Source organism: Dromaius novaehollandiae, chromosome 3 (assembly GCF_036370855.1).
Source record: "Dromaius novaehollandiae isolate bDroNov1 chromosome 3, bDroNov1.hap1, whole genome shotgun sequence".
Taxonomy (NCBI): Eukaryota; Metazoa; Chordata; class Aves; order Casuariiformes; family Dromaiidae; genus Dromaius; species Dromaius novaehollandiae.
Genome location: NC_088100.1, coordinates 79123838 through 79151644, shown reverse-complemented (window position 1 = coordinate 79151644; position 27807 = coordinate 79123838). Strand labels below are relative to the sequence as shown.

Sequence of the window (27807 nt, the reverse complement as noted above, 5' to 3'; positions counted from 1 at the left end):
TTTCACTAGCACTTCACTGATTTCATATATTTTCTTTACAGTACAATTTTGTCAGTAAGTTGCAGTTTAAGGAACAGTCACTGAAACCTTCTAGCAATGACAACAGAAAGTCAGATGAACTACTGATTTAGGTATTAGTTCCTGGGTTCTCTGGGTCACAAGCACCCTTTGAGGTCCTGAATTACTAGGCACTTTTTATTAGATCCAAGAAACCAGGAGAGTAATTTTGATTAAGACACTTAGATGTATACACATTAAGCTAAAGCCAAAGAACTTCAGGTATCTTGTTCAACTGAATGAGAAAATATCCACATTTAAGTGCAAATGCACATGTAAGTCAGATTACTCATCTTCTATGAATTGTTCCAGGGTTTAGTGACAAGAAGAATGTTAGTGAGGAAGTGCTGAAAGCACTAACAACTTAAGAATTAAGGCCCCACATACAAATCCTCATATGCCAGGCAAATTATAGATAATGAGAAAGTCTATTCTTCTGTAGGCAGTTTCTGCAAAAGGCATGAAGCAGAACCTCTGGAACCCCTTGTCTAGAGTAACATACCATGTATAACCATTCCCAAAGAGCTTAAGCCTGCAGTGACAGTTATACGTGAGTCTACTGGATGCTGGGGTAATGAAGGTATGCAGTGAGGAGGTGCAAAACCACATTTCTCTTTTGCTGTACTAAGAGGAAGGGAGGGATGAACCATCAGTCTCGTCCCTCGTGCTAAGGTCAAACAGTCTGCTGGATAGCTCCTCTAGGAAGTTCAGGCCCTCCAGGTAATGGGGAAAAGAGCCTGGAGCACTAAGAGGATACAATGCCAATAACTTTCACTAAAAGAGTAAAAAAGCATAAATGTTATTTTCAATTATTCAGATGTAAACATAAAGGTACAATGATCACATACTGTGATCATTAATTGAACCATCTTGTGAATCAAAATGACATACTGGATATACTATTTCTTTAGTGTGCTCCCTGGTTTCTCTGAAAGCAAACTGCACTAATAATCCCATGGCAGCAGGAAGTTCTCCTTCTATGATGAGCCTGGATCCAGGTCTGCTAACATGTGCTGCATGGAACAGCTGGCGAGGCGTTTGTCCATATGTTTTTATCATTGTTTCAAGGGCTCTTCTCTGAACAGGATCTTCAACAGCAGAAACATCCATCCCAAAATAGGTCTAGACAGCAGGGGGGAAAAGGCAGGAATAAGCTTGTGCAATTGATTTTTGAGAAAGATTTCTAAACATATATACACAAGTTTAGAGCAAGACTCTTCAGATTTTTCTGTTGTTGTTAAGACTCTTGCCAGAAGCCATCCAGCAATGGCTGTACCAATTAAAGAGCAACTGAAAACAGCAAACTTTTCACCACTTTGATGGAGCTAACTACCACCAGATTTATCATCTTAGCTGCTCCTACATGTACTCCTTGACTAATTCCTGTCAAAGAGGTTTAAAAAAAAAAAAAAAAAAAAAAAAAAAAAAAGGCTTCTGATAATACATTAATTAAAAGGATTTACAGAAAAACTTTAAAACTTCAGTTTAGGAGGGGTGGGGTGGGAAGAGCTTCCATATTTTAGGAATGGAAATTTTTTTCTTCTAACTTCTCATAGTGAAAACTAACTACACTTCTCTAGTTGCATACCACATCCTTTTCCTCAGTCACACTGACAAAGGCCTTGACTTTTCACTTCAAAAAACAACGAACACATTCACAAAAGCTTAGTATTTGAAGTTCCAGGTAGTAACCTAATAAATACTTGGGGTGGGTAGGGAAGGAAAGGAAGACATTTGGATGGCTACTTGAAAAGAAAAAAGCCACCACTATCAAACATGACTGCCATTAGCTCCTCAACAACTACATGGAGCTTGCTAAACACACAGGAAATACATGCTTTTGAAACCAGGACTGCCTGGCTGAGCAGACTTTGTGATAGTAAGAATTTAGCTTATTAAATAATACAATCCAAGATCTGAAGTGTTATAATTAAGTGAATAGTGACATTCTGAAAATCTTTACATCAAAGAAGAATTACTTTCCTAATCTGAAAATTAAATTTACTGAAAGAGAAAAATACTTACTAGATGGACAAAACACAAAGGTGAACATGAAGAAAATACAAATACTGAACTCAATGCAAACTGAACTATTCTAACTTTATCAAAAGCTGCAGCAGAATCTTCCAAAATGAAAGGCTTTTTGGATGAGGAGAAAGCAGCTATATGGACATAGGTGTATACAGGGAGAGAGACACACGTACACACACACAATTCCTATACACCATTACAAACAACCAGCTATTCAGAAGGCAAAACAAAAAAAAACACCCCACCCCACAAAACACACATATGATCGTACCCTGCCTATATCCGGACGAGAAGAATTAATGCAGATTCACTATGTAGCACATCAAACCCTAGGATCTTATCAGTTATGCCTTGAAATGCTTAAAGCATTTCCTTCTTCTTCAACACTTCATGAGCAAGGAAATTGCTCCATGCTGGATATTTTCGAAGTAAATCAGGCTGTGCTTTTTCCCCATTAAGTTACAGTGCACAATGAACAAATATGCTGTTTGACAAGTACTTACTGCAGGATGAAAGACATTAATAGCCTGAACAGAGGCCTTGCCTTTTTGCTTATAACCAAACACCAAGTCAATCCAGTGACAGATTGTCTGGGAAACATGGTCAGACTCCAAAGCCTGACGATGAATCAAGATGAATAGACGAGGATCATTACGAGCCCAAGGTGGAAGATTGACATGGTTAACTCTGTCACCGTTTTGGCGCACTCCGAAATCAAAACCTAGAAATGGGGAGTAAGCATTTCAACATTTTGGTTTACAGTGACTTCAGAAAGGTCTTTATAGGGTTCTGTGAATGCTAACGATTAGCCTCAATGAGTGCTAATCGAAGTAGTTCCATTAGAAAGTCTCTCTCTCTCTCTCACACACACACACACACACACACACACACACACACTCTGAAGCACTTTCATATTCATTAAAACACAGAATCAGCCACAGGAAATTTCCTAAGCCCTGCATAACAGCTTTTGCAGCATAACCCAAAAATTCATGCCAGATTTCCCCACACATCTGCTGCTTAACCTATTTAATCAAGGGATATAAATGTTCTCAGTTTCAACCCATGGTCCGAATGCTAAAACTGTTTTTGGTATATAGTTTTGGTATCCTCTTAGTATACCTTCTCTGTTAACTAGAAAGTCTGGAAGGTAGAAAAATTCTGGAATAAGCTCCTTTACATCAGTCATTGATTCATAGGAAGAGAGGCGCCAGGTTGTGTTGGTAGAGTGAAAAGTTCTGTCTGGGATGTCAAAACTTTGATCTGTAAAGAAATCCAAACTGAATTTGTTACATCAATGACAGACACAGTATCAGTTGCACACCTGCAACTTCAAGTAGTTAACTGCTCACCAGTTAGCTGAGAACATTTAGAATTCTTTTATCTCAATTAATAGGTGTTACACATGGACTGAAACTTAAATATAGGTCAGTTTTTCATTCTAAATATACACTAAAATGTACAGGTTTGTGGTTTAGCTTTATAATTTTAGAGTGGATCCATTGTGAAAACACACCAAATTTAAGTTTACTGAACTCAGCAATTTGGAATTGATAAACTATTTTGAAACAAAGCAACGTAGGGCATTCCTGGGTCATTGAGACTAGATCCAGATAGGAAAGGCAAGTGCAAACAAAAGTAATCTTACCTTGATAGGCTAAAAACATTTTAGTGAAAGGTGGCAGCCTAACCAGGAAATGAAGCACAGTTCCACTGTTGGAGTAATGAGATCCATAGTGATAAGGCTGTACAGGGGGCATTGGATCATCCTCTCGTGCTCCTTTACGGTACTCCTCTTCCAAATACTAGAAAAACAGTAGGAAAAAAACGTCAGTCTGCTACTTAACAAAGTCAAGTTGTCTGTGTTGAAGTTTATCAGACATAAAATGCTGAGATCACTTACATAATGTTCCAACACTTCAGCTCCTCAAACTGAGATATACTGAGACTATCACATCTTTATTTAAAAAAGGCTCCCACCTTCAAAACCTGCTACAAGATACAACTTTTTGAAGTACCTATTCAGTTTCACCACCTATAATATGCCATTCAATACTATTCTAGCAACTGTTCTGAATGTCTATTCAAAATATTAGGCATGCTCTTCTAAAGAGAAAAATGTAATTCTAAATCTACACTTGAAGCTCAACTCAGCTGCGCATGCATTCAGCTGGACTGTTACTTCACATCACATAGACCAGTTTGGCACTTACAGAAGCTAGAAAAATGCTATGCTGGCACTAGAAAAATAATAAGATCCTAGTCTCTGCATTCCAGCAACAAGAAAAATAAGAGCTTTCCTAAGTTTAGGAGTAAAACTTACCTTTAAAGGAAGATAACTTCAAAAGTAATTTAGGATCAAATATTTATTTTAAAAAGTGGTTACTCAAGTCCTTAGACACTTGCAATCTAGCTAGGCATCTAAACACATTTCAAGTCAATTCAAATGACCTGCTTTCCAGTATTTATTACTTCTATATTATTTTTCTTGTTTTCTAACACCCATGACTCGTTATACAGGCTTTTCAATACTAAATGGAGGAATATATATATATATATATACACACACAGACACACACACAGACAATAAATACCCCAGGCCATGATATAGATGTAAATTTGAAGGTCCAACTAGAGATGCTTTCCAGCCCTAGTATGTCATTTCCTACAGATTTTAAAAGGAATCAGGAATAGGAAGTGTTTATCCTCAAAGTACAATCCAAAAAAACAGTAAAGAAAGTGCTGTAACCATAGCAGGGCATCACATTATTTCTGCCCTACATAAACAAGTCAAAACTCTAAAAAAACCAAACAAAACAACAAACACACAAAGACACTAAAAAAGCACCCCCTAACCCCCAAAAAACCACCCCCCCAAAAGCCCCCAAACAAAAAAACCCCACCCCCAAAAATACCCACACACACACCCCCACCCCCAAACACAAAACACCAGCACTTGGTTTATAAGAAAAACAAGGTCTCCAAACTTTGTTAAACAACAGAGCATTTGAAGGAAAACATAGCTTTTCTGTTACCCTCTAGGAAGATTAGCCACAGGTTTTATTGCAATCATTTTAAATCAACAGCAATAAATTCTCTCCCTGATCTTTAGGGATCTTAAAATATATGTTCATATGTAAGAAGATGCCAACTTAACCTCCTAAGCAGAATCACATGTAAAGATCACACTGATTTATGACTTCAGGTACAGGAACAGACAATCACAGGTTCCAAACATGTTGTAAAACAGTTCTCAGAAAACAGAACACATTGGAAATGAGAGTTCCATAGATATAAAATACTGGATTTGTGTTTTGTTTATTAAGGCATGTTAAAATACAAAGACTCCATATCATTTTAATTTTGCACGCACACACACTGGAAAATATATATACACACACATAGGAAAGACTAAATCCAAAATTATCTTAATTACCTTGTAAGTATCCACATAACGATCCTCCTTTTCTTTAGACTGCACAGCTATTGGTTTCACCAGATTTCTGTAATATAAATAGTACTACCATCTTGTCATTTTTATCATGATGTTGATTCACACCATTTAATAATGCATTACTAAGAATAATGCCTTTAGTAACATGAAAAGGACAAGAGCAAAACTTAAAAACACCACTTTATGAAAGAGTTTAGAGAATAAAAAGGCCACATTAAGTTAGTGCTAAAAGCAAACTCAGATCCACAGGCTACCCATAGCAAAGTAACAGACAAGCAAGTGCACTTGAAGTGCTTCTTTTTCAAATCAGGGGCATCACTTAAAAACAGAGGCTTTATACCACCAATGTTAAATCAGCTTAACAACAATTTATTAGGCTGGGACAGCTTACTTAGTTCTATTACAGTTAAGGCAATATGATTTTGTAACTGGCGAAATCATTTACAATATTATTTCCTTTTCTATTTAACTTTCACTAATTTGCTCAGAAGTCTTTAGTCATACGAATTTAAACATACAGCCTCTATTTAAATCAGTGGACCATGCTTATCATGATGTTCAAGACAGTAGATGACAAGTCAGATCCATAAAATCCTGTTACATACTCATATTTCTTGTCATTTCATTTAAATGTTCTAGGCAAAGAACCCACTTATTGTAGAAAGCCCAAGTTACTATGGATAAGGCTCATTCTTCAATAGTTCCATTCATCCATGTGCACGGTTTAGTACTAAAGTTAAACAGCTATGCTGAAATAACCAATTCAATTATTTAGAAATAACCAGTTCCAAACTTTTTATATTACCTATATACTGATGGATCATTTAGGTCCAGTGTTTCATTGGTGTAGTCAGAAAGTATAAAGGGAAATACTGGATATTGCATGAGATCATTGAAGGAACGGCCCGCATGTTTGTTTAAATGAGTCAGGTATTCAAAGTTAGTAATCTGTCCTGTGCACCATAGGTGGGTCAAAGCAGTAATGTTTCCATATTCCAAAAGGTTAGGCAAATTGTTAGTTAAGATGTTGTGGTACACATCATCACGGACCTAAAAGAAAATACCACAGATTAAATCATAATTTAAAAAGCTTCAAACCACCAGACTCAGTAAGTTCTCATTTACAAATTTCCAGAGATCTGCTGTAATGGAATAATGCTCAGTATTACTAAGTTTTTCAAACATCTTAATACATCAGAGATTTATTTTACGTGATTGTGTTTGTCTAGATGCCTGGCTGAGCATAGCTTTGTCAATGGTATTAAGCAGAATTTAATATTAGTCCATGCAACAGATCCCCTTAAAAACTAATGCATGAATGTATATATTATGAAGAAATAGCAAAATGTTTTGATTATTACTATACAACCAGTGCCACATTACCTTTGTATTATCAAGAGCCAAGAGTAAGGTTCTGCCATTTGTTAGAAATATTTCCACAGCATTGTCTCTTAGTTGCCACCAGCGCTTATGAACTTCTTTAATTTCCTCATAGGTCCAAGAAAAGGATGCTGGTTCAGTTTCTCCATGAAAACTCTGAGAAATGTGCAATTGAAAAAAATATTTTAAACAGCAGCTTTTCTAAACAGGAAACCCCTCTTCAGTGGGACCAGTTTATAGCTATACAGCATATCTTAAGGCAGAGCTGGATAATTTTGCTGTAATGCTTTAAGACATTGTGCCTTTGTGTACATTTCCCAACCGCCACTGTACTTAAGGCAGTGGGCAGAGCAGCATGAATGCCATACCTCAGCCACTGCAGCTCCCTATCCCAGCACTCTAGCACAAACACACCTTCGCTGGCACTTAAGATAACATACTGGACAGACAACTGGAGCGAGCAAAGTTTTGGCATGAATTCCATCCTGCCAGCTCTATTAAGGATACAGCAGCAAAACAGCTGGTAATGTTTTGAACTGCAGCAGCTGTGTGTTCAGTGGATGCACAGAGGAGCTCTATAGGAGTTTCCCAGAACTATTTTAAGACTTTCAGAAGTATAATTCATTGCTTAATTTAAGGTTATATCCAAACTTTTAAAAAGTATCAGAGCCTTTGCATCTCAGAAAAAGATTAAGTCAGTTCCAATAAAAAAGCCCTCTCCCCATAGGTTAAGAGGGAAGCTACAGCATCCTATATAACAGAAAATCCAGGTAACAGTGATCCTGTAGAGTACAGCAGAATTTATACATTTGAGAGTCTCTGCACTGTACTTCCTGGTACTCCAGCTTCCAGTAAGACTATTTCAGATACCAGGCTGAGCAAGCTCTGTACACTTGTATTACACTCCATCCAAGCTAACAAACTCCGGAGTAATTGACAACAATGTCCAGAAGACTCCCCGCATCACCCCCTCCTCACTCCTTTCCAGTCCCATATTGCAGAATCTTCCCTTCTTGTTTCTGTGCATGCTGGTATCATTGACTCCACAGCCAGGTCCAACAGGGGCAACACTAAACCCAAATTAATCAGTTTGGCTCGCCCTGTCCAGAGATCTCTGACTAGTGCTATGGCAGTCTCAGTAGCAGTAGACAAAAGCTAGGCTCGGTCACAGACTGGAAGAGTTAAGTCTACACAATATACTCACAGAATTTTCAACAGTGTCTGAAGCATTGTCTTCAACAAAATACATGCCACACTTTCCTGAGGGAAAAAAAAGCGGCAAAGAGCTATACGAAATCACTGTTTGTATATTGTATCTTAATTCTATACAAACATTCACTGTCCAGGTTTTAACAGTGCTATGAATAGTACGTGGACAAGACCATACTTGACAGAAATAGAATTTTTCATTCCATGTATTTAGGCCATCTATAGCTTTAAACCTAACTACAGGCCAAAGAGCACACATGCAAGCAGCAGCTAAAGGCAGAACTGATCTAAAGGATATAATTCTTGATAAGTCCAGCAACAGTTCAATTACTTAGCAGTAACTTTCCTCTTAACATGTTCATGACAATTATGTTTCTCTTTTGGAAAGAAAAAAGGAAAAATCCCACACCTACACACCACAAACAGCCAAGTCTGTATACAAAACAGAGCAGGGAAAAAAAAAAAAAAAGATACTTACAAAGACTGAAAACTCTACTTACCTAGCAACAGTTCACCAGCAGTCTCTCTAGAAGGTGCTACACTGATACATCTTCGATTAACTCTGAAACAAAGTCTAGAGTTGCTTGCTGGTTCATGCATTTCCCACCCCCCACCCCCAACACACATAGCTAAAGCTAACCGTCTCAAAGGCTAAAGCCAAAGACAGACTTCTGAACTCCATACCCTAACAGTTCAAATCCCAAAAGGGGAAGGAAAATAGATTCTCAACTTTCTAGACTTGCACACAAGTGTATTTGTTTTTAGTCTACTGCTTTCTATGTTCTCTGCTGTTATTTTAGGCAGAGTTAGTGCCTGTAGTAGATGGTAAATTGACATAACTGGAGCGCTGTTTAACATAGATTATAAAAAGCCTGAAGGATAAAAGTATATTTGCTTTTGAACACTGCTGGAGAGACCTACTAGACCACATTGCAATGCCTGTCCTGGATACAAGTGACAAGTAAGTAACAAAACTCCACTATATTATCCCATAGAAGTCCCATGCCATATCACACCAGATATTTGCTTCTACTGATTTTGAAGATGCAGAGATACTGTGTAAGAGTCAGAAAACCCACACCTTGGTAACTTACATCTTTTGCTTCTGAGTGTAGCAATAAAGCCTACAGTGTTTAACATCTGTCTCCTTTATCTCACTCTTAAAATATTTATTTAGGGGGAAGAAGAACAAAAACAACAAAAAAAAAGAAACACCACAAGGACTGTTCCTTTGGAATGGGGGAAGGAGAAGGGAGGTAGATCTTACCCAAAGCCTACCTTATATGTTCACTTGCTGCTTTGTCTTTTACAGTAGAAGAGTGAGAAGAATACGTTTTGTCTTCAAATAGATAAGATAAGGGAGGTTTGATCATGCCTATTAAGAGGGAAAAAACCACAAACATTTAAATATTAAGAAACTAGTATTCATGACAGCTCAGATATACTCTTGCAACAATTAGTAACAATTAATAATCTTGCTATAATTACCTTCCTCTTTCTGCCTATCTGGGAGAAGGTACTTATTTGGTATAGTTAAGTAGCACCTCTGCAGTCGTCGCCTCTCTCTATTTGGGCCCTCTGTTGGATCCAGTTGCCAAGAAGTTGGGTAATAGACTGGGTCATACCAAAGTGCTCTTAAAAAAAAAAAAAAAAAAAAATCAGAGTATGTTAGAATTTTGCAAAAGAGACAGTATATATACTTACTTGTTCCGTTTTTCTTTAAATGGTAGAAAGGCAGAAGTTCCGCAGTACTACACTAAGCAATTATTTCTGGAATAAACAAACAAACAGCTCATACACCTGAATTCTGCAGTTCTTTATCTTCTTGAACCATCCCACTGACCAACTACTTATGAACTACTTACTGTAAAACTCAAGTTACTAATGCCTATGAAGGCAGAGATACAAAGTGTCCAGTACAACATTAAGATATATCAACCGCTCAAAGATGACCTAATGCTCAACTGCTGCAAACATGACCTATATGCGAGTTCTGCAGTGGTAAAACTACTGTTTAGTTCCTGGTCAAAACTTTTTGATGAGACTTAATATCTTTTGCTCTGTGCAGCTAAGTGAACCTGGTATCTCCAAGCCACTATCATAGTGAATGACTAGCAAAAAAAGTAATTCAATGCAATGCAAGCTATTAAAACTTTATGCTATACACTTCATTCTATTATGCACATTGAAACATATTTGACAAAAAAAAATGTCTAAATGAGACAGAAATACCACTTGGCTGCCCACCCTAAAAAATAGGGAGAATAAATAAAGTATTTTACCAGTCTTGAGCAGTCTGATGATTAACAAAAGTCAGTCATTCTAATTTCACATTTCATCTGGCACTTTAAGTGCTTCTAACTTGAATGCTAAGCAAATATCAGCTAGAGTGCTGTAGTACAGGTCTACAATGAATAACTTACCGATCATGGGTAAGCTGCTGAACAAGTTCCTGCCAGTGTCTGCTGGCACTTAGCTCTGCCTTATACATCCCCCTGATGTGCTGGATCACTTTCTTTCTTTCCATCCCTTGTGAGAGAGAGACAGCCTGTGTGATGTCTCCAGCTGTTTTGGAAATATCTTTTGATTTTGTATCCAGACGTTGAAAGAGACTGAGGAGGTGGTGGGAGCAAGAAAGAAAGAAAAAGCTGTATTTTAAAATGCCAAGTCAGCACACTGAAAAGGGAAGGGAAGACACCCCAGTTCTTGTTATAGCATATTCACAGCAACTTGACCTACATTCATGTTTTCATGAGTCATTAATATCTTTGTTTCCTGACATCGAAAAAAAATTATTAACTGCAACCAAAGAAGTGTCAAACCAATCAGAAGATTGAAGACTAAACATTAATAGGCATTAATAATTAGTGTGTACTCATTCCATTAAAACTCTGAAGTAAGAACAGTAATTCAGGACTGCTCAAATTTAAGTTATTCAAAATAGTAAAGTCTTGTCACTTTTTTGGACAAGACTGACTAAGCTGACTTTTGCAGCCATTGCAGATGCCTGCATTGAGGCACATGTGTGTGTGCGCCTCTCACAGATTTGATTATATGGTGAAATTAAATCAAGTAGCAGCAGCATACAGAGCTCACGAAAGTGTCAGCAAGTACTTTGATACATATAACTATCGCATTCATAGTAGATCAGTTAGTTGCAGAGACATTTGCCTTACATTTAATTGCACAGATCACAGCAACAGGAAAACTGACTGGAAAGATAAAACAGTTGTAAGTCTAAGGGTGAAATACCAAACAGATGCAAAAAAATGATTCAGTATTCTGAAGTTGATACAATACCATTCATTATGCAACCTATCAAAATGCACATATCTGCAATCAAGATGTTTTCATAACAGTATAATAAATATCTGAAAGCTAACACTGCTGTTAATTTGAAAGAAGTGTTTAAGAAACACGCAGGCAACTTTGCAGTGGGGTGTGCTGAACAGACAACATTCTTTCAAAGTTCTTGCAGCATCTTTAGGCAAGCACTTACTTTTGCTGATTATGAGCCATAGTCTTCTCCCAAGCAGCTTTGTTCACACCCTCTTCCATCTCGTATTTCTTCTGATCCTAAAAAAAAGTTACTGTTTTTTTTTCCTAAGCTGGAAGTAATAAGGAAGCAGAGGCTAAAGGTTACAGCAATTTAAAAAAGGAGAACTGAGAAAACTATCATTCACTGATATCATCTCAGCATTTAAAACCATCAAGTCCGTTTCAGTTACTCTAATACATTTTGATGCAATTTTATATTTTTGCAAGAAACCATAAAAATTTATTTTGTTCTGACAATGAAAGTTCCAATGAAAGCTTATTCTGAACTATCAACTTTGCTTTGGTAAAGTCACATACTTAACAAAAAAGCGTTAACATTTGAGCTTGTTGTGAAGTGTTAAGCATGTGTAACACATTTCAAACCAAAAGAGAATCACAAAAAACAACGAGCCATGCTCAAGTCAAAACAAAGCTACTGCCTTCGGAGAAGAATCTATCCCCATGTAACAGATACAATTATCTGAAATATATCCGATTTTTGAAGTAATATTTTTATTCACAAACCTCTTTCAAAGCTTTCATTAGGTCTGGTTTTGGTGGTGGGTTCAGGGGGATGCATTTATAGCCACAACATTTTAATGCATTCATAAAATCTCCTGCTGCTATTTGTTCTTCTTTGGTCATTTCATCCTTGTGATTGTACATTAACTCATGTAAATAGAGCACTAATTTAGGTCCATGCTAGAAGATGAACAGAAGGAAAAAGGGAAAGAGAAAAGGGTATAGTCATTCATTTCTACAATACAATACTGAGCATTCCCTCCCCCCCTAATCTTTAATGTCTTTTCTAATCGGCCTGGACACATTTCTTCCAATTTTTCCTGTGATTTAAAAAAAATGGCTGGTTTGAAATCTGAAGGCAAACTTTTCTAAAATTAGGAGAGAAAGAGCCTGCTGAATTTAATCCTCCACATGATAAAAGTTTTTCCCAACATCTTGTTACTTTTCAGTGGCTTACAGCAATGTTAAGTTTCCTTTTCAAACACAGTTAACTCAGCTCCTTCTACAGCCTTGCTTATACTTCAGGAAGCATGTGCCAGAGGCCCCTAATTTTGCCTGCCTGAAATGCTTGTCCCTTGTTCAGTTAACAAAATTTGAATTGAGAGAGATTACTAAAGTTAAGCAGACATAGGCAATGAAGACACTCAACATGACACTCCCCAAAAGAAGCCACTGCTGGTATATCTGTTCTTTCCTTACCAATGAAGGTGTTACCCAGTTGAGTAATGCATATGTGATCAGAAATGCTGAAGTGTCATAGGATCATCTAGTAAGTAGTACTTCCACTCTTTACTGTACTGTGGGTCAAACTGTGGCACATGCCTTACCTCTTTTATGCCAAACATTATTGCAGTTCCTGAAGAACTCAATCAGCAAACATTCCCACCCAATTCCTGCTCCTAAGCCATCTAAAAAATACCTTCTCAAGCTTACAGTACACTGCAACCAACACCGAACACAATCAAGAAAGCTTTTTCCTGACAAACCCAGAAATGCAAGGGCCATCTGTTGGGCCAATTTTAACCACATACACAGTTCTAAATAGTTTTAGAATTTAAAACAGAAAGTTTGAATACAAATTCTACAGGTTTCTTTGAAACACTGAGCTTACTTGCAAAGTTGGGCTAAGGCAGTCACGCATAATCTCTTGGTTGTTTGCTTCATGCATCATCACCAAAGCCTGCTTTCTTTCTTGCAGTGGCCTTGCTGGAGACAAGATGTGCACGAGAAGCCTCCCAAGCTGCGTCCGGAACGTGTCCTTGCATGACAGAAGGATTCTCTTCCACTGCTGCTTGGGTGCAGTCATTCTGCTGGTACCCTAAATAAATGTGACTTTTTTCCCCTTCTCAAAAGGATAGGGCTTACTTTTCACATAACAACTCACAGTTAATATGATCAAAACACAAAGCAATAAGAATTCTTCTCTAGAGTGTTTAAACTTAATTTCCTGACTGGTATCACAGATTAAAAGATGTTCTGAAGATGAAAGAAAGATTTACTCATTCTAATAAGAATTTTCCACCTTGCTTTGTGGATATTAGAAAATGCAAGTCTTAGCTAAACTGCATATTCAGTTAATGAGAGGGACCATGCAACAACAACAACAGAAGACAGAAGTGAAAACTGAAGCAGAGAGTTTATAAAAAAAGTTCTCTCTCCTTTTTTTTGGGGGGGGGGGAAGGGAGGGAGAGAACAGCCCTTTTACCTTAATCACTAGTTTGAGTGATGGATTATCTCAAAGGATCAGAAACCAGGCTTTTAATCCAGGTGCTAGGTCTCATAAAAAGAAACCAGCAGCCTTTCAAAGATACTACAAGTAAGGCATGTTAGAAAGATAGACCTAACAAACTTGAAAGAAAATTAGGTTGAACTTTTTTTTTTTTTTTTTTTTTTAAATAAAAACAACTTAAGAGGAAAGAGGCAACATGCAGCAGTAAGTTAATATTTCCAGTAAATCCATTTCAGATCACCCATGAAGAACCTGATCAGCTTGGAAATGTTGACAGGCTAGCAGCTGCATGCTGCAAACAAACAAACAAACAAAAAAATACAACCAACAATGCTGGTGGAGGGGAGAAAGCCCCCTCCACCTCCCAGTTATATGACCAGTTCTAAAACATTACATATGCATAAATTGCTCAGATAAACAGCTTTTCTTCATCATCTATGTATGCATAGCGGAACTTCATTCTACAGGCTCCAGCAATAGGCCTCAAAATTTAAGGGAAGAGAGAATCTTTTATGGTCTACACAGAAATCTATTTAACGTCTGCGCACTCACTCAAGAAGCAGCATTTTACCAAATGTTACAGTAAAATCAGAACAGATGGATTTATTTTACAACTGCAGATTAACTGGGAAACTGAACATAGTTTTTAGTAACACTTTGGCTGAACTGAGAGAGGCATGTTCCTATGAACAGGAAACCCTTTTATATAAAGGGTTCCTAATAAATGAACCTTAAGAAATATGCTGTAACGTGGACACCTCATTAGTTACTTACAATAGATACTTTGATCCCTTCTACCAACATTTTGAACATTTCTTTAAGAAAAGGATTTGTTCTGGTAGACAGTTCTTGCTGGTTTTCCTCTTCAGAAACTTCCAGTCGATATGCTGGAAGTCTACTCTCACTTGTGGCTTCTGCTATACCCAGTACATCAAGGCATTCTTCAGTAGATGCTAAAAATCAAAGAGGCATAAATTCATCAGTACCATCTCATCCAAGGTATACTGGCAACCAAAAGAACATTGGAAAAGGGAATATTCCCTTTACTACCATAAAAAAAAAAAAACCAAAAAAACCACCCACCCACCCACCACACACACAAACATACACAACGTAGTACTTATTTTAGTTCCTCTACAAACCAGCCTATTCAGAATTTGCACTTAATTGTGGAGCAGTTCAATTTTGTCCCATGCTAATCTTTGTTGCTTCTGTAGAATGTGAACTAGCCCACAGTCAAGCCTTGCTAACAATTCTATCCATTTCATAGAAACATGCAAACTAATGCATTTGAAGAGACAGAAAATGCTCCCTTTGTCAGATTTGAAGACTTCATTTCATAATTCAGGCCATTAACAAATGAACTGAATAACCTGGGATTAAAATAGTTTGTTCAGTTCATTCAGACAAAACTGTATCCAAACTGGACTGTCAATTACGTAATGCTGAGAGTCAAAAATTATTAACAGATGTTTTAACATTAAATCCGTTAAGCTAGTGCCACTGTCACTACTTTCCTCTCAAACACTTAAACACTGCAAAAACAAGAATGCATTTTTTATATAGTACTCCACTAGCCCTGTCAAAGCAGTAAGGAACAAAGAAATCCTACCTGAATAAATGAGTCTGTTAACAGCTAGAACAGTTAGTCTCTGTAACCTTTGTACAAACTCAGTCTCGGAGGCTCGGATAGGATTTTCTTGGCTCATTCTCCGCTGCATCATCATATTGAATTCCTCGCTTGCCACTGAACGCATTTTCATCAGCAGAGCATCAGACTGAGCAAGAGAAAATTTCCTGGAACCTTTAAGCAGAGAAGCATTAATAGCATCCTACTAAAAATGCACCAATTTTAACCACGCTCAGATAATTCTTTCATTCAAAGATTTCACAGCATTTGAGAAAACAAAACATTTGAAAAATATTAGTATAAAAGGGAACACAAATGTCTAAGACCAGAATAGCAGATTTTCCATTTAAAAACAAATTTATAAAATTTAAAAAGTGATACCATAAAAAGAGTTAGTCTCAGATTTGTTGTGCAACTTAGTATTTTTGTATAAAACAGATTTTAAGAGGTCACTTATTGCCTGTTTTTACTGTGCAATTATAGCAAAGGTTACAATAACCAGTGTGATTGTTTCACTTATTTTTCCACAGGCTTTATCAATACAAACTAAGAGTCAGTTATATTAACAGCTTATAAGTAAAGCGCATTTTATACTGTACCCATTGCCACTAATTTTGATAGAAGCATTATTCCTAATCTAATCCTGCGGAAGTATTTTTGGAAAAAAAAAATTGTTTTCCTGAAGTGAACCAGTAGGCCTTGACTGCACTTGCTTCTTTAGGAAATAATTATATTTATTTTCATGTACATGCACACACACATGTCCAGCAAGACACTGTATTTAATAGGCTGGTGGAAAGGTGTCTCAGAAGCTGACTACTGTATACAAACAGAAAGGCTGCTGCAGTAGACAAAGAATAACAAAACCTTTTATTGCAGGTTAAGTTAAGAAAAAGAAAACAAAAAACAAACTTGAAATACACATCAGGCTTTTGAATTATGCCTCCTATAGAGTCTTAAATAGAGCTTCATTTATACACAAGATACACAAAACCAATTTCCGGCCAGAAGACTCCAAAAGCTTAGAAAATGATTCACAAGCCAAACAACATCACTGCTAAAACTAGAACCGCACAATTTTTTTTAGTAAGTGAAGAACAACCATAATAGAATCTAGCAATCTTGCAGGCCCCACTACTAATTTAGAGTACCAGGTATTTACTTCAGGATGATTGCCAATTGGAAGCTGTGCAACAATGCAATCACACATTGTTGCTGAGTTAAAGTTACGTAAGCCAACTTGATTCTGACATTTCTTTATTAGCGTGAAGTTACACGTTGAAGTGTTTTTCTTAAAAAGCAGAGAAATAGTGTTTTTACTATGCAACTTGTGAATTGGTATTTTCTTCAAGAGAAGAAAATATCTGGCTTCAGCAACTGCATTGAGAACATACCCCCATTCTCTCCTACCAATTAACCCCCCCCAACCAAAAAATCCCCACACTTGAATTCAATAATGGGTACAAGTTACATTATTCTAAAACTTAGATTGATTTACAAAAAAAAATCCATAGAAAAAGCAAAGGACTATTATACCATTGAAATTAGAATTAAAAAGTAGATCAGTAACAGGCATAAAAAAAAAAAACCAGAGTACAAGTATGCTACACTTTTGCCACTCACCAGTAATGCCTTTACGCTTTTGAAACATTGTGTGATGAGGTGCAGCTGATGGGACAGAACTGGCCTGTTCCTGAGAATCTTGGTTTGCTGTAGTTTTTATTAATTCAATAGCTGCCTGAAGAACTCTCAATTGCAGAGCAACTGCCATATCTACATAAAGATATGAACAAAGGACCTCATAACATGTTCTTTTCAGTAGTTTATGTAACAAGTATTCCAACAGTAGTCATTTTTCACACTTTTATGAATTTGGGAGTAATGTTACCAAGCACTTCACATGTACCTTATCTGAACATTAATTTAAGTCTTTACTACAAGTCTTTAAGGATTTTTACGAGACGTTTGTAAAAAGAAAGAGACAGCTTCAGAACTGCACATTTCTTGATTATAGGAAAGTCACATATAAAGCTGCCTCACTATTACACAGATACAGACAGAATGGAAATAAGTTCTCATGGAAAAGCCATAGGATTTGTCCATCTGAAATAAGGCAGAGAGAACATTTCCATTTAAACACTCTGAATGGACTTTTACCCCTGATAGACAAGCAGATGATCAATCACTGTTCATTTGTATTAGCAGTACATAATGCTTCACCACAACACAGGCTCCTTAGACAACCTACTGTAAGAACCATTTAGAAGAGAAAGAAGATCCATCACCAGAAAGCTTCCTCCTCCCTCAACAGCAATTTAAAAAAAAAAAAAAAGTAATGGGGGGATTTAGATTTTCCAGTCCCGTGATCCCAAAAATAAGCAGAGAACTTACTTTTCATCCTTGCATTTTTACTATTTTGAAGATGCCCCAGCAGCACAATGAGGTCTTCAATAACACGAAAATATTGAGAACCTGAGGAGCTGCAGGCATGAATTGCAACTGCCACCAGCAACTGTTGTATATCACATGCAAGTAACTTGTAGTCATTCAGAGAAATGCTGCAAACAAAGTTGTAATTACTAGAAACATGAAAACTCTGGTAGACTGTAACCTGTAGCAAGACCTATTAGTTTCCAATCACTGCTTCTGCCAGCCATACCAAATATTATATTGTACTTCGCATAAAAATATTACCGCTGAAGGCTAGAAAATTTTAATTAGTGAAGAAGCCTCTTCAGCATTAACTTTCACAAACTAAGTGCCTGCGTATCTTTAAGACATTCTAACGTTAAGATTGTAATACACCTCTTTTCCAAAAGAGATGACTGTTTATTGTCAGATTTGCAAACTAACTAAAAACAGGTCTGCAATCCTAGATTTCTCAAATGACAGCTCTTAAAAATGCAGGATCATCTCATTTGTAACCATACTTTATTAAAACTACACCACATTAAAAGTGAAACCTGTTTATTTCTTCATCAGACCAAATACTGAAATAATGAGCAAACTGCTTCCTTCACTCCTTTAAGAGATGCAGAATGCATGCATTAAGTCATTTTCACATCAAACATTAAGTCTGTACTAATCAAGTCAAGTCACACAAAATCTTTAGCATTAAAATCACAGACAGCCCAAGAGACCTTTCTTGCAGTTTTGACATTGGCTATAGATACAATAGAATGCTAACATCTCCTGGGCCTTTAACCTACTGTTCAGATGAGATGTACTAGAAAAAGCATCCAAAATACATGCATTGTGATAAACCCACAATTTAAAACATCATTTTATTTGATAGTTTAAGGTATCGAAAGGGTATTTTATACCCAGAGTATTCCATTGTTTAAACTGAGTATCAAAAAACCCCCAAACAAATAACCCCAACCTACACTTTAAGGTATAGTTCAAGATAAAGACCTCAAGAACAACCTTACTTTGTATGTGCTCTTTGCTCATTTTAGAAAGTATTAAGAATACAATACACTCGAGTTTATGCTAGACTTCTGGTTGTGTCTGAACTGGGTCAATTGCTATAGGACAATACTCACTTTGTTTCCAGGCCGTTGAGAGCAGCTAGCGTATTACACAGCACATACAGCAAACCATTATCAAGCAGTAGGTCTGCAACTTTTGAGCAGGAATTTATGATTTGCAGCAGGAGGCAGAAGGAGTTATGCAGCAGAACATTATCATACAAAGAGTTCTCTATAAGACCCAGAACAGGAATAACACACCATTTTTGAAAGAGTCCAACATTCTTGACATCTTCCAGATCAAATCTATTGAAATAAATATAAGTAAGTCTTAACATGTCCTTAAAATAGCATCCTGAAATATGTAATTGGTATTTTAAATGCTGGAAAATCAACAGTCTGTGTTAGTACTTTGGCAGAGATGCAGGTGGCAGTTTCTTCCATTTCACTGCATAACAATATCTGTCTAATCATGGAAATAAGAAAGACATAGCATTTCAAAGAGCAACAAGGTAATGAAGAGTCTAAGAAGCACATTGAAAATTCAGCTACTACCAGTGGTCTACAATATAGATTTTGCAAAAATAACAATTTCATTTAAAAAAAACTTAGTATAGAAGAATGAGTTATCTTTACAGTAATAAATACCATAATTGGCACAGACATTATCAAACCAGATACAGCTTTGCCTCAATTGAATAATATACCAACTGACAGCAAGTTTTATGTACTGTATCTATTACTGCGTAAGTCAGTTCAATCAAGTTTGGCAGCTTCTGGTTTATTTAAATTGTAGAACTCAGAACACAGCTACAGGCCTTGCATTGCTCTCATGTATTAAGAAAACTGGATCACTATTAAAAGGATATCATTTTATCACATGACTGATTTGCAATCCTAAAAGAATCTCAGAGCCATGAGAATTACTTTTCCAACCCCACAATCCTTTGACGAAATACCAGTTCTCTACTTCGGGGATAGTTAAGCAACCAGAAGATCTGAGTCTTGCAGTTACCAGGAATATTCTATTGGATGAAGATCAGGGCAACAAGACAGAAGTCAGCTGGTTAGAAGGCAACTAGACAGGAGCTTTTTCCAATATTTATGCACTGCTAACTATACCTAGTACAGTCATTAAGTAGTCAGACTAATTCTACAAATATCATTTACTTAGAACGGTAACTGCCTGCTTGAAGGCAATAACTCCTCCTCTCCCATCAGTATGAGGTGGTTCTTTCATTCAAGGAAGCGGTACATCTGTGGGATTGGCCGTAAATGAAATCGAGACACTTACACTCAGGCCCAAGCCAGGGAAGCAACTAGCATCAAGCTTTTTCTGTAATCACTTACTAAAATTCAGTAGGAGTAGTTTAGTGATTATTAAAAACTTTTACGGATATAAATCAGAGTTTGACACAGGATAAGAGAGAAGAATAGGAAAGGTTTAATTGACTACAGTAAGTTGTGAGAGCCTCAGAGGCCTTTGCACTTCAAAGGCCTGAGATTTTAGGAGACTCCAGCTGTTCCACAACCTGACAGCTCCAGTTGGATGAAGCAGCTTACAGAAAGCCAAAGGACCATACAATAATAATTCTAAGAACTTTATCATGCTTTAAAAAGATTTCTCAAAGCTACAGCAAAATGTTTCAAAACAGCTTTGAAGGAACTGTGTTTGTGGTTGTCAACTACTAGGAAAAAAAAAAAGAGAATTAGAAAGCTATCCCCATCCTTGCCATCAGCAGATAGGTGCTGATGTTCAAAGGCTGCTTTTAGTTCAAATAATAAGTTATCAGGTGCAGAAGCAAAGCAGTACTTACTCTTCATCCAGGCCAACAGAACGGCCAAAGAGCATTTCCAAAAAGCATTCTACAACTTCCTGAGTCCCCTGGTGAAGATACAGCTGGTTGGCTAGCAAGGAGAAGCCACGATTCTTTAAGAATTTCTCCTTCTGCTCTCTCCTTGCTCTGTTGAAATACGCATCCAACAACTAAAAATAAATGTATAATTATGATGTAAGATTTAAACATTCAACATAACTTCCTTGAAAGTTAAGTTCTTGAGCCTGTAATTTGAATAGCTTGGATTAGAAGCCTCAAAATATTTTAAATTCCAGATTAAAAACCTGAATCGCTCTATCTGCAATTATGATCTACATCACCCTTGCTACACCCAACAGTTAATCTTCAAATCAAAAGGATGAATTCATCTTAGATTTTTAGTGAAGTTGGAGGGGGAGATGAAATCATACATGTAAGAGAGCTACAGAATGCATACTACTAAATACATCAATTTTTTGTTTTATACTTGTTAAATCCTGTGTGTGTGGGCACGCATGTCATTTTTCAGATCATTTCAGATCATAACCTTCCCAGTCTTCAAGTTAAAATACAAACCTATGCCATGTCTTGCATCTATATAATGTTATCATCCAAGAATGTTTTCCTTGTTAATACTATAAAAACCTCTGGAAATGTTTCAAAACTTCAGGTCATAGAGGGAGTTGTGCCCCAAAAGAATTGAAAAAAAAATCAGTCTGAAGTCAAAATTTTGCATGCTACTTGAACATTGTGTTTGATATACCTTATACTGAAGAGATTGTCATTGACTTTCTACATTGTTGCTTCTATTTACCCCAGTTATGTTATGATATACTTCCGAGCTCTCTAGCTTAGATTATGGAATATGCATCTACTGAAAGACTCTAGAGTTTTTTTCTTTAAATTAGTAGAGGTTGAAAGTTCAACCCCTACAAAATTCAGAAGTAAACCTACAAAAAACAAAGAGTAAAAGAAAATATACTACGGAAACTTCGTGTTTCATACACGTTAAATAAACAAGCTCACAACTTTTTAGCTGCACTCCTTATATATAGGCCTACTTTAATGACGCCTTGTTGTATGAGAGGAGATGGGTGGTTCACAAGAACTATAAGATAATCAGGTTGGATAAGTTTGTCCATCACATCTTCTAGCATGGTATCTGGTAGGATTAGGAGAACTCCACGCAAGAGGTCATATAATCCACAACAGATGAGCACAAGACAGTCTTCTGTAGATCTGAAGACAAAGAAATACATGTTTTACCACAGTTTCTCTACAACAAGAAACAAAAGTGTACAACTAAATGTTAGCTGATTCTTGGCGGGGGGGTGGGGGGTGTCAGGGGAGGAAGGAAATCTGATAAACATTCCTCCCACACTCCTAGTACCATTCTTTTTCAGTACTTATTTTTGGGTGTTGGATAGCAACAGATAATGTGACCAGAACTACTTGCTTGAGATATTTTGGTAGGTAGTGTAACAAAAGTTCCCACTCCTACTATGCAAGAATCAAAATTCCTGATTTTTAAGAGTTGGCTAGGTAAATAAGGTAAAGTTAGAGACACATCAATTCTCCAGCCAACTAAAAGAATTAGTTTATGACAACCATTGAAAACATTCTATTAGTTTTCAGACTTGCTGTTTTTGTAAAATAGTAATTTATTAATTTGTTTTGTTTATCTGCATACCTATCATCAGGGCCTTCAGATTTTTTTCTGATATTCTCACTAGCTGAAGAAAAGGCAAGACTTTCCCAGTCTTCAGGAACTACATTCTTGTCAGCAAGGCTTGGCCAGCGTGCAACTGATGATCCTCCGTGAACAGAAAATGCTAAGCCCAAACCAGCAAAATTACTCTGGCTCTTCTGAAATGAAGGGAGTCCTTTCAGATTGTCTGGACGACGCAGCAATGGCTCAGGTGTAGCACTGCTGTCGTATTTCAGCTCCATATCTGTTTCTTTACTCTCAAATGCGTTTTCAGATAATTCTTCTTCTTTTGGAATATCTTCAAATGTTTCAGCGGATGTTAATTCTGAGTCACAAACTGTTTTTGCAGACTCACAACTGCTAAGAAAGAGCTCCTCTTGTACTCTTTTTAAGGTTTCACTACTTCCTACAGAACCAATTTTACCCTGCAAATCACCATAGTCACCCTTGCCAATATCCTGCAGGTCATCAATGCTCCTGCCCAGTTTCTCATGTAGCCTTTTTGGATGAACTTGAGGTGAGGAAGTAGGAGATGCTGGTAAGCTTTTGCAAAGCCTTTTAGGTGCCTGAGAGCGTATCTTCTGCTCTGCGCTTGCCTTGGAAGTGTCCCCTAGAGAATAAAGGTATCTTTAGCATTTCTTTTGCACTAGAAACAATGCTATTCCCTCAAAATTACTTTTCACATGTGTTTAACATAGTGATGTCTGAACTCATTTTATGTGGCAAAACAGATTCAACATCTGGCATATGATGCAGGCATACATTTGGCAAATTGTACTTTAACAAATCTAGAAGATACGTAAAATGCAAAGTAAAACACATAAACTGGAGCTCCTGGGTTTACATTCTGATCATCTTAACTAACCTTCAGTAGGAAATTATATAGAATCACAGAAACATTGCTAGTGGAAGGGACCTCTGAGATCACCTAGTCCAACCCCCCCCCCGGCTCAAAGCATGGTTAATTAGAGCAGGTTGCTTTGTCCTCTTGTACAAGAGGTCCAATCTACTACTATACATTTTGGTGGCAAGACAAAACATGCAGTTCACAAACTAGTCCTATTCCTTTTGCACTAAGACAGTGCATGTAGTTCAGACCTGTAAACTACTGTGTATTTTATTGAACATGGTTTCCTTTTAAGGGCACGTCTTTATCTCAAGCAGTCAAACTGAGTGCCTTACAAATGCCTTGCCTTAAAACATATTTTAAAGAGGGACAATAGTTCGCATACCAGCCTGTTAGAGGAAGCCTTCTAGTAGTCTAGGGAAAGGAGACTTTGCTCAGCCAAATGTATTTTGAGAACTATGCACCAGTTCATTCTAATGCAATGATGATGCATCAGGAATACTTATATGATTGCTATATATATTCTGTTTGCTGACACAGATACCTATGAGCTGCTTATTGGTATAATCACATAGATATATTGCCAGACCAAGCTACCCTATAGACAATAGGAAGGATCTATATAGCTGCAGCCATCTTATAGCCAGGCTTATATACATATTAGGGGTAGTGCACCCAACTGCAAACCCACATGTAGGTAATGTTTGAAAAGCCATGTTGGTCAGACAGCTTAACTAAATTTGAAAATTTCGATTCAGAAGCACACCACTCAGAAACACCTTCTACTTTTGCCAAAATTTATTTTGGGCATTTATCTGTCACACACAAGTAATCTTTATTCAAAAATAGTTTGGTAAAATTGTTATCAAAAATACCCTGTTTAGAAGAATAAAATCTTACATTCATATGTGGGAGAATGACCAATATCCATACAAAGTATAATATTGTAGTCTACTCTTCATACCACTGCTTTCTGTAAAAGACACTTAAACTAACACTGTTCCAACTGAAGTAACACTTGAAAACTCAATTTGCTCTTCTTAAGCAAAGGAGCAACAAAACACCAATTGAAAAAGGTATTACACTGGTAAAATACAGGATATGGCTATATCATAAGCAATCTGAAAATACAGCAGCTAAACTGGAGATGGGAGTAATTTGTTTCTACTACTCTACCTTGCGTATACTGAAAGACTTGCTTAGACTGTGTGTTTTTAGTAAAAATTTATTCCTCATTGTAGAGGAGCTTAAAGGAAGACTTAGGTAGGAGTTACAGGTTTTAGCTTTTGATTCACAGGTGATATTTGTTAATTGAATATGCAAATCTAAAATTCTAAAAAATTCAGTTAAATGATTTAATTTTATAATGATGTCTAAAGCATCACACTTTGCTGCAGCAAGCCAACTGAAAAAGCTACCAGGCTGAACTAACATCAGTGTTTTAGATTCTGAAACAGTATATCTGAGTAGCTGGGAGGAGAGAAGGGAATAAAAATCTGTGTCTAGTCACTAACCACTTTTTTGCTAAACTATAATGTACTTTGCATTCATAGCAGAGGAACTCAGAATTGATCAAAGCAAATATCTTTAGACCTCAAATGGTTTAGCATGCCATATGAGACTGTCAAGGAAGCTGCTCACTTGTAATTTATATAACCATTAGTACATAAGTTGTTCTTTATGTTTTCCTATGTATTTTCTCTGATATAGGAACAGTATAATATACACAATATAAGTAAATGCTGGTATTTTAAATGAACCTTTAAATGAACTGCATTTAAATGAACATTAACCGTTATGCTCTAATTAAAAAAAAAAAAAACCATCAGCTTTATGCTTTTTTGAATAGATAAGATAGCTGCTTATAGCTCACTATTTCAGCTTTTCCCTGGTTAAAGCATTCTCATACTTCTTTAGCAAGCCTGTTCTCAGCTATCTGGACCACTTCACTACCTGAGCCTACCACATAGGAATTCAATCAAATTGACCATGTATCCAAATCAGTGCACTTTCTTGAAGTCAAGTAACTGGGATCCATGAATATGTAGCAGTTTGTCTCAACTTGCCAATGAAGAGTAGAGGGAGCACGTTCAATTCAATCCTTCTTATTCTGCTGCTCAGACATCAAGCTCCAGTAGGGGGTTAGTAAGAAACTTCTATGAGAAAGTGACTCTTTAAAGGCATGCGAGTCAGAGGACTGTCTTAATTCCTTATGTTTTTCCAGCATTGTTTTACCTTCCAGTGGTGAAGCTGTAAATCCAGTTGGAGTTGTAATGACAAATGCAGAACTGTCTATTGACTTCCCACCACCGCTGGAATTTCTCAGGTACATAAGTGATTCAACTTTCTCCTGAAAAATTTTACCATCTGGAAATGAAAGATAAGGGGAAAACAATTACTTAGCAGCTTTGGAAGTTTGCATTCTTGATCTATTAAGACTGATGATAAACAAGTTACATTTTAAGCTGATCACTGGAAGCTGATGAGAAATGCTCAGCTCACTAATATGTGAGAATAAACACTTGAACAATGTTTTCCCTTTAGCAATACACCTTCAAAATTTACTTCAGAGCACTGAAATATTAAGCTGTTTGAGAAAGTGTATTTAAAGACAGTCCTTCCTAGCATACTGCTAGTAACTGACTTCTTGCAATGTCAGAGGGTCACTCTGTTCCCAAACAGGTTAATCTAATACATCTTAAAGTATAAAAAGAGGGCTCTATTCTTACATCCATTAATATTAGAGCACAGATGTGGACAAAAATTTGCACTGCCTTTGAACAGAGACTGATTACTAAAACTGGAGGTATGTAGCCATCTGTGAAGGGAGAAAACATTTCAAGCTTGGCTCTAATTCTCAGTTTTTACATAGACTAAGGCCAAGGTTGTACAAGGCTAATATTAAAGTGTGGACTAGAACTCTACCAGTTTCTCATTTATTAAAAGAAAGATTAAAAACACCTTAAAAGCTAGCACATCACTCTGTTTGCCAAAGTGTTCACCTGGTACAAATATATTAGAGACAACAGCTGCCCTAGAGCTACAAGATTGAGGGTTGTGATGCAGCCCTCACAGCACTAGGTACTTTCTGTAACTTGTACACGATGCAGTGATGGTGCCTGAAAAATTGCATCTTAGAGTATCCCTGACCATTTGCTAAAAGCGCTCCTTGGGTCTTTCATTCAATTCAGTAAAAACAAAAAAAACAAAACAAAAAACCCAGAAAAGTAGAAAAGGAGATAGAATCACACACACACACACACTTCTGAAGATGCTTCATTTACAGGTAAGTAAGCCATTCCCTGCCTCCTCCCCCCCACCCAAGATTTGCTTGTGCGCCAGGACATTAAACAAGCAGCAACAATTAAATTCAAATTGCAGAAGTGCTTCCTAATTTGGATTTAGATCTGGTAACACAGCTAAGCTGCTGCTTGCACTAATCTACGTTTATAGAGAACACTCTTTGGGAACATCTTTCCTGGTGTGACAGCGTTCAATGGGTTCCTCTGGCAGACAGATTCTAAACTCGCTCTCTGTAATGGGTTTTACTTATACTGGAATTCCTGATGGACTGATCTTAAAAAAAGACCTTGGAGTTTTTGGTTTGTTTGTTTTTTGGGTTTTTTTGTTTTTAAATAAGACAGTCCTTCATACTGAATCCATGTAACTTACATAGCAGACCATCAACAAATTTCTCCAAATTAGTTGGGTCTAAATAGAGATTCTACTTTTAAATCTTCAGATATAGCAAAAATAATGGAAGATCATGTGAGGTATATTAATAACATTGCCAAATTAAATCATAATTGATGTCTGTACAACAGTGGGGGTTCTTTTTTCTTTTTTTTTTTTTCTTTTTTTTTCTTCCCCTCTTAAAACCTTACCAGTCTCAAACAGCTGAGTACACCCAATGGAACACCCCAGTTAAACTTGGTTTTCACTAGAACCACAATTACCTAAATAAGGAGGATGCCATCAGCACTGGAAAAGATATTCAAAACCTTGAAAACTTGCCATTGATATATTACATGCTTGAGCCTAAACTGATGCTGCAGAACCAAGTGTATCTAACAGTTCCCAAATTTGTACATATTCAAAAGATATTGCATCCATACACACAGTTAACATTACACATTCCATTTAATAGCATCAGGCTCTTTAAAGACAAAGACAATCACCAGGGAGATTATCTCTAGTGGTAGACAGAAGAAAGTTTACCTAATAAGCCAAGCAGAATAAGTCTAAAAAACCTTTCAATACTGTAAACAACTTAAGTTCCAAAAGTTCAGTAATTCTGTACATACAGTTACTATATAATAGTATCCAAAGACATTCATAGAACAGTTATTTATAAATAAGGGATATTTTTTAGATTTTAGTCTAGGAGTAGAATTGTATCTTATTGTCTATTTCTAC

The 27807-nt window shown here is 36.8% G+C and overlaps 1 protein-coding gene across 5 annotated transcripts in view; it reads right to left on the bottom strand.

Moving 5' to 3' along the window:
• Positions 1-27807, bottom strand: part of LYST (lysosomal trafficking regulator) — a 90827-nt gene that overhangs the window by 10960 nt on the left and 52060 nt on the right. For all 5 annotated transcript variants that reach the window (XM_064509233.1, XM_064509234.1, XM_064509232.1 and 2 more), the window contains 24 exons: positions 25627-25758; positions 22527-23154; positions 21898-22075; positions 20837-21006; positions 19095-19325; positions 17941-18107; positions 17173-17322; positions 15532-15723; positions 14694-14872; positions 13302-13508; positions 12194-12370; positions 11631-11707; positions 10555-10743; positions 9620-9765; positions 9410-9506; positions 8632-8693; positions 8127-8182; positions 6926-7078; positions 6348-6592; positions 5525-5591; positions 3737-3893; positions 3211-3351; positions 2592-2809; positions 949-1179 (listed from right to left, as the gene is read on the bottom strand). In XM_064509233.1, coding sequence (XP_064365303.1) covers positions 949-1179; positions 2592-2809; positions 3211-3351; positions 3737-3893; positions 5525-5591; positions 6348-6592; positions 6926-7078; positions 8127-8182; positions 8632-8693; positions 9410-9506; positions 9620-9765; positions 10555-10743; positions 11631-11707; positions 12194-12370; positions 13302-13508; positions 14694-14872; positions 15532-15723; positions 17173-17322; positions 17941-18107; positions 19095-19325; positions 20837-21006; positions 21898-22075; positions 22527-23154; positions 25627-25758 — 4250 coding nt within the window. The remainder of the gene's footprint in view (positions 1-948; positions 1180-2591; positions 2810-3210; positions 3352-3736; positions 3894-5524; positions 5592-6347; positions 6593-6925; positions 7079-8126; positions 8183-8631; positions 8694-9409; positions 9507-9619; positions 9766-10554; positions 10744-11630; positions 11708-12193; positions 12371-13301; positions 13509-14693; positions 14873-15531; positions 15724-17172; positions 17323-17940; positions 18108-19094; positions 19326-20836; positions 21007-21897; positions 22076-22526; positions 23155-25626; positions 25759-27807) is intronic.